General features: G+C 35.5%; 2 protein-coding genes across 4 annotated transcripts in view; one reads left to right on the top strand and one right to left on the bottom strand.

Annotated features, from left to right (window-relative positions):
• The window catches only part of LOC136027462 (serine/threonine-protein kinase 32A-like), a 194768-nt gene that overhangs the window by 116505 nt on the left and 65690 nt on the right, over window positions 1-12573 (top strand). The gene's annotated exons all lie outside the window — the stretch shown is intronic.
• The window catches only part of LOC136027463 (ADP-ribosylation factor-like protein 2), a 127961-nt gene continuing 117094 nt past the window's right edge, over window positions 1707-12573 (bottom strand). The window contains exon 4 of the mRNA XM_065704754.1: window positions 1707-3271. Coding sequence (XP_065560826.1) covers window positions 3163-3271 — 109 coding nt within the window. The 3' untranslated portion in view covers window positions 1707-3162. The remainder of the gene's footprint in view (window positions 3272-12573) is intronic.

Below are 12573 nucleotides of genomic sequence, written 5' to 3'. Positions count from 1 at the left end.
CCAATCATGGGCTTTGAAACTAAGATCGAAAAAATGTGGAAGATGGACTTTGTCAGGTTGGCCTCTGCAAGGATCGCCCTTCTTACCTTTTCAATTTGAAACTCAGAAACAAAAATATTCTTCCGGTTGTTACAGATTTAAATTAGAGTAACATTTAAACCATAACTAGGGAACTACCTGCAATGGCACGTTTTCCAATCCTTAAAGAGAATTCAATCGAAAAGCAATTTCCTGAACAAATTTTCCCTTCCATGACAATGTTATCTTAACTTAGGAAATTGGTTTCCCTTATACTAGCGGATGAAACTGAGTAAAATGTTCAACTACTCTTTCATGTTCATTACAGAGAGTTTATTTTATGTTCGAGAAAGAACACAAACCAGAATACCAATTCGCCTTATGCCCAGTGTGATGTAATTAAATAAATTTAATCACTTCAATGCTAGATTTTCCTCCGTTGAGTGGCAGCTCTGGTCCTTCTTGGGCCCGAGGTAAAATCTTGATTAGCACCCCCTCTCCTGTTTCCCACAAAATTTTTAGGCCAAATTTTAACAACTTTTGTATTTATTAACAAAATTGTAATTAATTTATTACTAGATAAATAATCGATTTCTTAATTGTCATTTTGATTTATTATTTAAATTATTTAGTTATTACTAATTATTATTGATTATTTAGTTTAATTTCTTTAACTACTATTATTTAATATTAATTTCATTTTTAAGTTATTTTATATTATAAATTAGTTAATAATCAACCGTATTTTAATAAAAATGGGATTTCAAAAACTGTACAATGATTATAACCCTTAGATTATTTATTTAAAATTTTGCGCCCATAAAAGGCACCCAGGAAAAGTGCCCTCTCTGTCCCATTCCAAAAACCGCCTCTGCCTCTGTATAAGTCCTAGACAAAATTCCTCATCTGTCCTTCAAATTTGATGTAGCTTTCACGTGCCCGAATACGAAAAACGTTAACATATTGAAAATGAGACTCCAATAAAATTTTACGTACTCTTTGGGAAGCGATTACTATATTTATATTTAAAATTTACAATATTAACCTTCCAATATGAACGAACCAACCATAAATAAAATCGAAAAGCAGGTATCAGCACTTTATTGTATATGTGTGATTTTCCACTAAGCCTTCAATGAGCAATGAAACGCGTCTCATTTTTATACAGCCCTAATAAAGGGCAATTGATGCCAGAAGTGACTCTCACTCAATTGGACTATCTGTCTTGGCTTTCTCTACAATTAGCCATGAATTGATTCCCACAACTATTCCCTTTTAATTAAAAATTCCGTTGATTTTTGGATTAAAATGGAAAATTTGTGGGCATCAAGTCATGGCTGATTGTAGAAAAAGCCAAGACAGATCGTCCAATTGAGTGAGAGTCACGTCTGGCATCAATTGCCCCTTATTAGGGCTATATAAAAATGATGTTAGTTCATTTCTTATTAGATATGTCTAATCTATTATTCGTCCATGCGTCACTCCTAGGGTAGTAGAACCAAAGTAGATAGTCATAGAGCTAAGGTAGTGATGGAACCAATAGTTTTCCAGCCCCCGACTAATATAGACATTACCCCGACTAATATAGACATTACCCCCGACTAATATAGACACAACCCTCGGCTAATATAGGTATTGTGAAACACATTAGACACGGGATACGGATTGTGTTCCTACACGTGTGCTACTTTTGAGAAAGCTCAAATATTTTATTTGTAAATATTTCATTGAATCCGTGATTTAAATAAAAAGAAGGGGCAAACTTGCCCAAGCCTTCTGCATTACAAAATCCATTTGAATATGAATGTGTTCTCACATGTAGTAAATAAATTAACACTAAAAAAGTGGCAGTAAATACTTAACATTGAAACCACTCACTAGATTACTAATTCTTTTTCTGTTTTATTTTTTGGAAAACAAATAAAAGAGATATATGTAAATATTAACTTTTTGGTTTCTGTTTTTGTTTCAAGGTTAAAGAGACGCTGTTGCATATCTTCTTAATATAGACAAAACACAATTATTAAACTACCTTCTTAAGCTATTTGGTGGCATATTCTGGTCAGGCGACAGTTTGGTCTATTGATTGGTGATACAAATCAAATATAAGCACTCTTGGCTTTTTTTGTGATTTTAAATAAAGTCTAGAAAGTAAATTGTGCTCTTTTTGCCACCTGCTGGGAAAACGAATTTGAACAGTCGGCTATAGTCGGTCAAATGAAAATGTAACAAAATTTTAGATGCATTTGATAAATATTCTATCGTTAAACGAGATATAATTGTGTATATATATGTGTATATATTTCTTTCGAAAATGGCTCAATAGTTTTTCAGGAACCCAGCACACTAAACGATCTAGATGGGTCACGAATTTCTCAATATGGACCAAACACAATAATGAAACTACATGCCCATCTATAATCGCAGTTGTTTCAAAACTTTGTTTCTGAAATTTCGTAAACTTAATTTTTTTTATGATAGGCTACTACCTAGAAGTAAAGGTGCGATGAACTATTTATCCGATATCATCTTTAAGAAGTTATTTTTTTTAACTTGATATTTGATGATTAGAACAAATTGAATTAGTCAATTTCTGTGGCTGTTGAACAAAAACATCCAACAGAGTATGTACAAACTATTTGGAAGTTCTTAATTTTACTTTCTTTCATGACTTTCCTCCTATGGGCAGTAGAGGGGGATATGAAATGGATAGTTTGGCTGATATCGCCTTCAAGAAAAGATTCCGTGATGACGCTTCGGGCTAGAACACAGTGATCAGGGCCTTCTGATTAAGTCACTTCTGTTGCGTTAGAAAGGGAGTTTGGAAAAAAATTAACACTGGATTAACTTAACAGTGTCAGAAACTCGTAAATTTCAATTTTATTCGTCCCTAAAGTCCAATTCACCATATGATTAGAGATTTGGTTTTTCCTCAAGGAACATTCCACCATCAACCTTTTATCTGATCTATAAAGATAGGAATTTTACTTTAATTGCTTCTGTGGCAGGGTTGCCATCTGTAGCACAAAAGTGCTATGTGGACACTATTTTATTACGTTCAGCACTGTGGCATGTGCTCAGGATTGCAAAAATATCACGAAAGTACTATTTTAGATCTGTTTCAGCACCATTAAAGTCAATTTTTTATACTATAGCACTGAAAAGCGCTGTGTAGCTCGCAAGTTTGGGCAATTGTAGCACTATGAGGACTGACCGTTTTGGCAAACCTGTTCTGTGGTGGTAAACAGGGAGGCTGAAAAAGAAGAATGTATGTAAGATTAACGATTGGCATCAAATAAACTGTTGCACTTTTCTTTTAATCGAGATTGAGTTGTTATTGACTTTAGAATCATAGATGTAGTCAATTATTTGACTGAGCAAAATACATTATGACCCAGCGTTTTTAAGATATAGAATAATCAGTGAATATTGATTTAATTATATCTTTAGCAGAAGTGGATCCACTCTGTGCTGTAGTCGGGAAAAGGGCAGTCAAAACAAAACACCCTAAATTGTTTGTCAAGCTGAAGTCGCCTAAATTTTCTTTTTGACCAAAGCTAAACTTCAATCAGTAGAAGCAGAGATTCGATTCATGGTTTTATGCATTTCTTCCTCAAAAATATTTCATGATCAAATGAAAGTATGACAGATAATAACCATATTTTTTTAATTTGGTTATTTCTGTGGTGGTAGAAAGGAATATTGAAAAGAAAAAATAAACTAAAATATACTCACCGAATATTCCCCCTTGGAAAATTCTCTCCAAATGTAAAACTGAGCGGCCAAAGAGGGAATAATACTAATAAAAAGAACGAAGCAAAGCGTATAATTGTAAGTCAGCTATTATGAGGGAGGTGTGGTGAGTCATTTTGCAGTTGAGGGATCTAATATATTGCACCATTTATATTAGATGTGTCCTGGCCGAGTGGGTTGGTGTGCTGGATTCGGGATCACTTGTCTGAGAGGACGCGGGTTCGAGTCCCAGCGTACCGAATTTTCAGTTTGGGACGGGGGTCAGTGGCGTGACTCTGTAAGATTAGCCAGAGTCGACCCAGCTCTAAATGGGTACCTGGAGAAATCTGGGGAAGGTAAACAGGAAGGGTGTGCGAAAGCACAGGATGGCTGGCCCCCAATCCCCCATTGCACTTCTTGGCTGAAAGGCCAAGAAACGGAGATCAGCACCGCCGGTATGGACTGTAAAGTCTAATGCCGTATCTTTTACCTTTTACCTTTACCATATATAAAATGAATAATTTGATCATTATTATTTTCAAGAAAAGATTTTGTGGTTTTTTCTTTCCGTGTTTGGTTTCTCACGCGAAACAGGCGTAACATTTTGACTCAGTTTTTTGCTTTGGCGGTATAAAGGGGTTAAAAAATAAAGTATGTAATTTATTGTTTATCAGGTAAAGGTGAATGAAAAGAGATAGCAAGGTAAATTGAATTTTTGACACATGGAAAAAATCTTTACCACAATTCTTCCAAAATGACAGAACAAGAACTTTCAAGAAAACAGTAAGGTTCTACAATCTTATTTGCAATAAATCTTATCGAATCCAGGAAGACCTATTTTCTCAAAACATGAGACGAATTTATTGAATAGGAAGAAAATAAGGAGTTTACATCTCTAAGTGATACGTCTAAGTGTAAATGCATCTATGACAATCCATATAGTTTTACTTTGATCTACGTTTTACTCCTTGCAAGTTCATACTGAGGCTAGGCTAGGATTAGGAAGGTTTTTGGTTAGTTTTATTCAAAATGAGAAGTTTTGAGAGAGTAAAAGCAGTGGGTACACTGCCTATTATGCTCAAAATGTAAAAATTGCAGTTCTCGGCGTCCACGAATGAATTGAGCATTTTGATGATACGATGTTTATGTTTTTATTTGTTAATTAACTCGTTGAACTTGACTTGCCTTAATTCAAATGGCATGACACATGGGCTGCTAATGTTTGGACAGTCTGTTCAGCATTGAATTTTTTAATGAATAAAATAATTACAATTTATAGAAAAATTGTCCACTAAATTTAATATATAGTATGCATTTCGGGTTAAGAATCTTTATCTATAAAAAAAAAGAAGAATCCCAATACTTGGGCTTGAATGGGACTTTCCGAAAATGTAGCAATATTTATAACGATGTTCATAAATGTGGTACGGATTCATAAACGAAACACATATCCCCTAAACTCCATTAAAAGTAGCTAAAACAAAAAGCATTGGAAACGGAAATAAAATGCATCATAAGTCATAGTATTTTTGGCAGTGATTTTTTAACAGCCTTCAGAAGATCGACCTGGCCTCTGAAAGTAATTTTCGGACGTAAAATCAGCACAAACCACCATCAGTGAATAAAGAAACCCAAAATCAAACAGAAATAACAATAACTAACCATGTCAAACTCGAAACGAGCGGAAAATAATAGGAGTAGGTCTAAGATCACTATATCTTCTAAATACCAGAACATAATTTGAATGTTACTAAAAAAATCCTTATTTCAAGCTATATTTTTTTCTAATACCATAAAGAAAAAAAGGAAAAAAAAAACTCCATCATAACTATGATTACTGAAAAAAAAAATGCAGAGTTTAATATATTTATATACTGTGTTCATAACTGAAAGTCTTAGTAATTTTTGGATTTAGTAAAGTTTTCCATTTTCTTTCTATCATTTTAATATCCTTAGCCTTTGTAGTAGTCGCAACAGATGAAGTAGCTGCAGTAGCAATAGCTATAGTAGTAGTGATGGTAGTAGTAGGAGTAGTAGTAGTTATAGTAACAGTTGTAGCATGCACTTATCGCCTTTAGCTCAATTGATCATGGCCCTCATTATTCTCCGATCCGATTCTTGAGATACGCTCTTTTGACGACCTGCATGCATAATTACACGTAGTGTGTCTTGATTTATTTCAACACTCATTTCAACATTCTCTGAAAGCTTTACCAGAATTCTCATAGCCTTTTTGGACACCAAGAGACAAACATCCTTTTCGCGATACAAAATACTGTACGTAAACAATTGGTGAACTGCTTAACTTAAAGTCCTTGCCCAAGGGTTGTGGGGGGTTGATATCCTCAAAGACATATTTACTGAAATTTAAAACTATGCTGAACAATATGACTATCTCAAAATTTTTATTGGGTATCTTTGGGGGAAAATGCGTCGGAGGGGGCTAGTTGCCCTCTAATGCCTTTTTACTCTTTAAAAAGGCACTAGAACTTTCAATTCTAATAGAATGAACTCCTTTCAAAGTTTTTATGACAACTGATATCGTATGATCTGCCTAGATGAGAAAAATTATAAATATTGAGCCTAAGTTCGTGTATAATACCAGCGCTTTGCTTTGTTTACAAGTCTCAGTGGCCATACCTTGTCCAAGAGAGACCCCTGGAGACAGAGCCGTCACGTATTGGGGAACGCCCCCCTCCTTAATGTTTCTGGGTATTCATTAAAAAAATGAGTCGGTAAAATCGATTTTTCCAACTGTTTTTGTTCGGTTAAATAAAGACCGCGAAAATACTGATATGCCATTTGCAGATATTTCGAATTGTCTGTAACCGCAACAGTTTTACTGACTCCTGTCGTGATTTTACAGATGGTGCCACATTTGTAAATTCGGTTGAATGAAAAGCATGGAAATAGTAACATTACATTTGCCGAAATCTCGATCTCGGTCGGTAAATGCAGCGATTCTACCAGCTTGTACAGTGATTTAACGCATTGAATTCAAAACAAATATTATGCTAATCATTTATAAAAACAGTCGGTAAAAAGACCAGCCAGTCAGTAACATTCCTCGCTTCTTTCTTAAACATTTTTGCTAGTAATAACCTTGCCTGGGGGAACCCACATTTAAAGTTATAAAGACTAGTTGTTTTGTTACTTATGTTTAATGCTATACAAGATTTTACCTCCGGCTTCAACCCCCCAGGTATTATTAATGAAAATAATTTTAAGTTCCTTCTTTTCAATTAGATACCTTCGAAGACCATACCGCCTTTCCATGACGAAAATATATCAGTTCAAACTAGGGATGAGACTCTTTGACTCTTTGAAGTTTGACTCTTTGCCACAATTCTACTTTTTAAAACAACTAAAAACTTTAGCGTAAAGAGCGTGGGACTGCGGAGGGGACAACCCATTTCATATACGGAGTAATTTCTGTTCGTTTTAAGTTTTAATGTCGCTCCTTACTTTCAGTTAAAAAAACTAGTTTTTTTTTATTTAATTTCTGAACGTTTTTGAATTAATGCATGTTTGATTTTGGCTCTCCGCACATAAATTATTGAAATGAAATTAGTATATTAATTATTTTTTTGGCTAAATGGCTTTCTCTTAGTTTTGATCGGACGATTTTGAGAAATAAGGGGTGGGGAAGGAGGCCTAGCTGCCCTCCAATTTTTCGGTTACTTAAAAAGGCTACTAGAACTTTTAATATTCAACGAACGTTTTTATTAGTAAAAAATATACGTAACTTAAGAATTAACTTAGGTAACAAACTTTTATATTCTTATATTTTTATTATGTGTACGAGGGGGTTTGTACCCTCGTTAATACCTCGCTCTTTACACTAAATCGTAAGTTTTGTTCCAATTCTTTAAGAATGACCCCTGAATCAAATAGACCGTAGAATAAATAGTTGAAATCACTAAAAATATTTTAGCATAAAGAGCGAGGTATTTATCTCCTCCTAAATACCTCGCTCTTTATGCTAAAGTATCTTTAGAACCCTTTATATGCATAATAATCTCTGTTTGTTTTAAATTTCAATGCTATTCCTTACTTTCATTTGAAAAAACGTTTTCATGTTTATTTATTCATTGTTTTTTTTTATAGTAATGCTAGAAAATCCTGCGCCCTTTTCATTGAATTTTTTTCCCCCATGGCATATTTCTCCAAGGAAAGATCCTCCCACATAGCCCCCTCCCTCAACCCTACCCCCAAAACCAAAAAAATCCCCCTAAAAACGTCTGTACACTTCCCAATAACCATTATTATATGTAAACACTGGTTGAAGTTTGTAACTTGCAACCCCTCCCCCAGGGACTGTGGGGGAGTAAGTCATCCCCAAAAACATAGTTATTAAGATTTTCGACTATGCCAAACAAAATGGCTATCTCAAAATTTTGATCCGTTGACTTTGGGAAAAAAATGAGCGTGGGAGGGGGCCTAGATGCCCTCCAATTTTTTGGTCACTTAAAAAGGGCACTAGAACTTTTCATTTCCGTTAGAATGAGCCCTCTTGCGACATTCTAGGACCACTTGGTCGATACGATGACCCCTGGGGAAAAAACAAAACAAAAAAACAAACAAATAAACACGCACCCGTGATTTGTCTTCTGGCAAAAAATGCAAAATTCCACATTTTTGTAGATAGGAGCTTGAAACTTCTACAGGAGGGTTCTCTGATACGCTGAATCTGATGGTGTCATTTTCGTTAAGATCCTACGACTTTTAGGGGGCGTTTCTCCCTATTTTCCTAAATAAGGCAAATTTTCTCAGGCTCGTAACTTTTGATGGCTAAGACTAAACTTGATGAAACTTATATATTTAAAATCAGCATTAAAATGCGATTCTTTTGATGTAGCTATTTATATCAAAATTCTATTTTTTAGAGTTTTGGTTACTATTGAGCCGGATCGCTCCTTACTACAGTTCGTTACCACGAACTGTTTGATAGATTCATCCAGTTTAGTGTTACCCATCAGAAGTTACTACCCTAAGAAAATTTTCTTGATTTTGAAATAGGAAGAAACACACTTACAATCCAAGGAATCTTAATGAAAATCACATGATGAGAGTAAAAGCACCAGAGAACCTTCCTGTTGGAGTTTCGAGCTCATATACAAAAACGTGGAATTTTACTATTTTTTGCTCAAAGACAGATCAAGGATGCGTGCTTTTTCTTGTTTGTTTGTTTTTTTTTGTTTTGTTTTTTCAGGGATAATCGTATCGAAATAATTGTTCTAGAGGATCGAGAGAGGGTGCGTTCGAACGGAAATTAAAAGTTATAATGCCCTTTTTAAGTAACAAAGAACACTGGAGGACAACTGGCCCCCTTTCACGCCCCTCCCGTGCCCCCTTTTCCCCAAAGTTCTCTGATCAGAATTTTGAGATATGCTGAACAAAATATATTTTGTTCAGCACAGTTGAAAGATCAAATAGCTATGTATTTAGGGATAAAATGACGAAAACGAACACAAATTATTCCGTGTAAGAAGGGTTTCCTCGTCAATACCTTGCTCATTATGCCAAACTATGACTGTCTGTCCCTATTTCTTAAGAACGCCAACTGAAACAACATGCCGTTTAATTAGAATAGGAAGCTTTTTTAAAAGTGTTGAAAATATTAGCGTAAATAGCAAGGTATCAAGGAGAGGGAAACCCTTCTTATACGGAATAACTTCTGTTCGTATTGACTTTTAATGTTGCTCCTTATTTTCAGTTAAACCAAACTTGTTTTTTTTTTATTTAAAAATAGGCAATGCAAGAATGAATAGTGCTGCAGTAAAGAGCGATGTGGGCAAAATTTTATGCATGGGGGTTGTTTGTCTTAGGTCAGGGCCCTTCGTATCGAAGGAGTTGTCGTAGAAACTTCAAAAATCGCTCATTTGATTGAAAATTGAAAGGGCTGGTATCATTTTTAAGAATCGAAAGTGACTAGAGGACAACTAGCCCCCCTCCCACGCCCACCATTTCCCCAAACACATCCAATCAAAATTTTGAGGTAGCCATTTTGTTCAACGCAGTTGAAAAGTTCGGAAATTATGTCTTTGAGGATGGTGCGCTTTTTAATAGTTGAAAGTGAGTTTTCTGCAACTAGCCCCCCTTAAACGCCCACCATTTCCCCTAACATATTCAATCAAAAGTTTGAGATAGGCATTTTGTACAACGTAGTTAAAAGATCCAGAAATTATGTATTTGAGGATGGCAACCCCCATAGTCTTTAGAGCAACTTAAGTTCTGCCCACAGGGCATATAAGGTTTTTATAGAAAAGGGGTCGTATGAACTTCGGAGGGGGCTCATTGGAATAGTAATCAGAAGTTCTAGTGCACTTTATAAGATTCAAAGTGATCGGAGAGTGGATACCCCCAAATACCTTGTATTTTCCTGAAATGCTTCTGATAGAAATTTTTAGATGGCTATTTATTGAATGGGACAAATCCATTCATTTTCCAAACGCATTCAGTCAAAAATTTGATACAGCCATTTTGTTCAGCATAGTAGAACGGTCCAGCAACAATGTCTTTAGGGATAATGGGCATTTCAACCCCCCACAATTATGCAATTGGACCATTAGGCTTGAAAACTAAATGTTGCTTTAAACTAAATCAAAAGGCATTGTGTTTATGGTTGCCAATAAGATACCTCAGAAATATATCGAGAACGACTGGGGTATTAAGTTGAAACTTTTGGGGCTACTTCTATTGTTACTTCTACTCTAACAATTAAAATAAATTAAAAGAGTTTCAGTGTATCCAGGCTATCAAACAACATTGATAGAATCTTTTTGTAATGATAAAGTTTTATTTTTCAGGTCAATTTTAGGTGTTATAAAATTAAATTAGAAATACTGTTTGTGTCAGGGTCAAAAATTGTTGTATAAGTTTTTTCAAATTAGCAATTAGCAATTAGCAGCCCAAACTATGAGTTCTTGTAGAAAAAAAAAAGATATAAAAAAATTAATATGAAATAGACTATGTCAATAAAAACAAACAGAAATTAATTTGAAAACATTTCCCACTAAACAAGCTTTTCTAAGAAAAGTAAAGAGCTTCATTAAGCCAAAAATGAGTAGAAATATAGTCAAATAATCTTCCAAGCGTAAAAGTACCATAAATCACTATCAACCAGTAAATGAAACTCAAAACGAACATAAAAGGTAAAGGATACGGCATTAGACTTTACAGTCCGTACCGGCGGTGCTGAACTCCGTTTCTTGGCCTTTCAGCCAGGAAGTGCAATGGGGGGTTGGGGCCAGCCATCCTGTGCTTTCACATACCCTTCCTGTTTACCTTCCCCAGATTTCTCCAGGTACCCATTTAAAGCTGGGTCGACCCTGGCTAAGCTTACAGAGTCACGCCACTGACCCCCGTCCCAAACTGAAGAATTGGGTACACTGGGATTCGAACCCGCGTACTCTCAGACAAGGGATCCGGAATCCAGCACACCAACCCACTCGGCCAGGACGGCTTTACGAACATAACGAACATAATGAACATAAATAATGAACATAATATGCAAAACGAACATAAATTACAATAAATAGCCAAGTCAAACTCAAAACGAGTAAAACTTAACATGAGTATGGCTGATAGCCCCCACACCTTCTTGAGATCAGAAAATAATTTGAACTTTCCTGAAAACGAAATATGTTTTAAATCTTTTCGCTTTTTTTCATTAATATAAAATTGTCAAAATTTTAAGGAATGCATATTAGTATATGTCAATTAAACTGGCAATCCACGGTCATTTGTTGTTGTTGTTTTTTTTTTTCAGTAAAGCGCAAATTTATGTTCTAGTCTTGAGAAGGAATGGGGCTCATCAAGTTCCCCTTGATCCCCCAGGTTGAAATTTGAAGCCTTCTTGACCCTCTCCCACTGCTCAATATTCTCTCAAAGTATCTTCTGAATCTTATGAGCCGTTTATTGACGTTTCTGAATATTACAGATTGGTATTTTGATAACCTGGATGCCTATTTTGTCTTTTGAATTTATCCTACCCTTCTTTGCAAGTAACGATTCAGCGTCCGCTTGGGCCCCCTTAATATTCCCTGTAAGAGTAAATCTGTTACCTTTAGCCTTTCTGGAAGTACTACATATACGCTATTTCGACAACCTGGCAGCATATAGTGACTTCTGATCCACCCCGCCATTGAAATACTGATAAATTGGAAGTCAATAAATTGGAGCTTATAGTGCAATCACTTCTCCATCCTCGAAGCCGTTCCAAAGACAATACAGACATGTTATTTCGAGGACCCTAAGTGTCTCGTCAATTTACCCCCCCCCCCCCTCCCACCTTCAAGTCAAAAGAATACCTCAAATTGACCCTCTTACTTTCCAATACTCCCTCCAAGTTTTAACTTGGTCTCTTAATCCATTCCCAAGACATTGCAAACGATTTCAAAAATCAGCTGCGAACAGGGTCCGTAGGTTTACCAAGGTACATTTGCCATTTCAGGAGTATACAACTCCTAGGAATCTGGATCAACAAACAATCCATAGGAACTCACTCATAATACAACTAACTAGGAACAAAAAGCTTTTTAGCCCATTTGATAGCCCCCTTTTCCGACTCCCAACAAAAAATATGATTTTTTTCCCTCAAAGATTATAGTATTTTACTTTAAGCTTATCAAAAACCCAGGATTAAACATGCCCCGCTTTTGTAATCTAAAATCTATGTGCAAACAGCGAAAGATTTCCATAAGGATTGCAAAGATTTATATCACCCCCGACATATTTGTTAAAGCGACATATTTGCTATTTTTGAGCAAAATAGCTGCCTCAAAATTTCATCAGGGATTTTTCAGGGGGATGGATAGGAAA

Source organism: Artemia franciscana, chromosome 5 (assembly GCF_032884065.1).
Source record: "Artemia franciscana chromosome 5, ASM3288406v1, whole genome shotgun sequence".
In the NCBI taxonomy this organism is placed as follows: Eukaryota; Metazoa; Arthropoda; class Branchiopoda; order Anostraca; family Artemiidae; genus Artemia; species Artemia franciscana.
The sequence above is the reverse complement of the archived record's forward strand: the minus strand, read 5'-3'. Positions and strand labels throughout refer to the sequence as shown.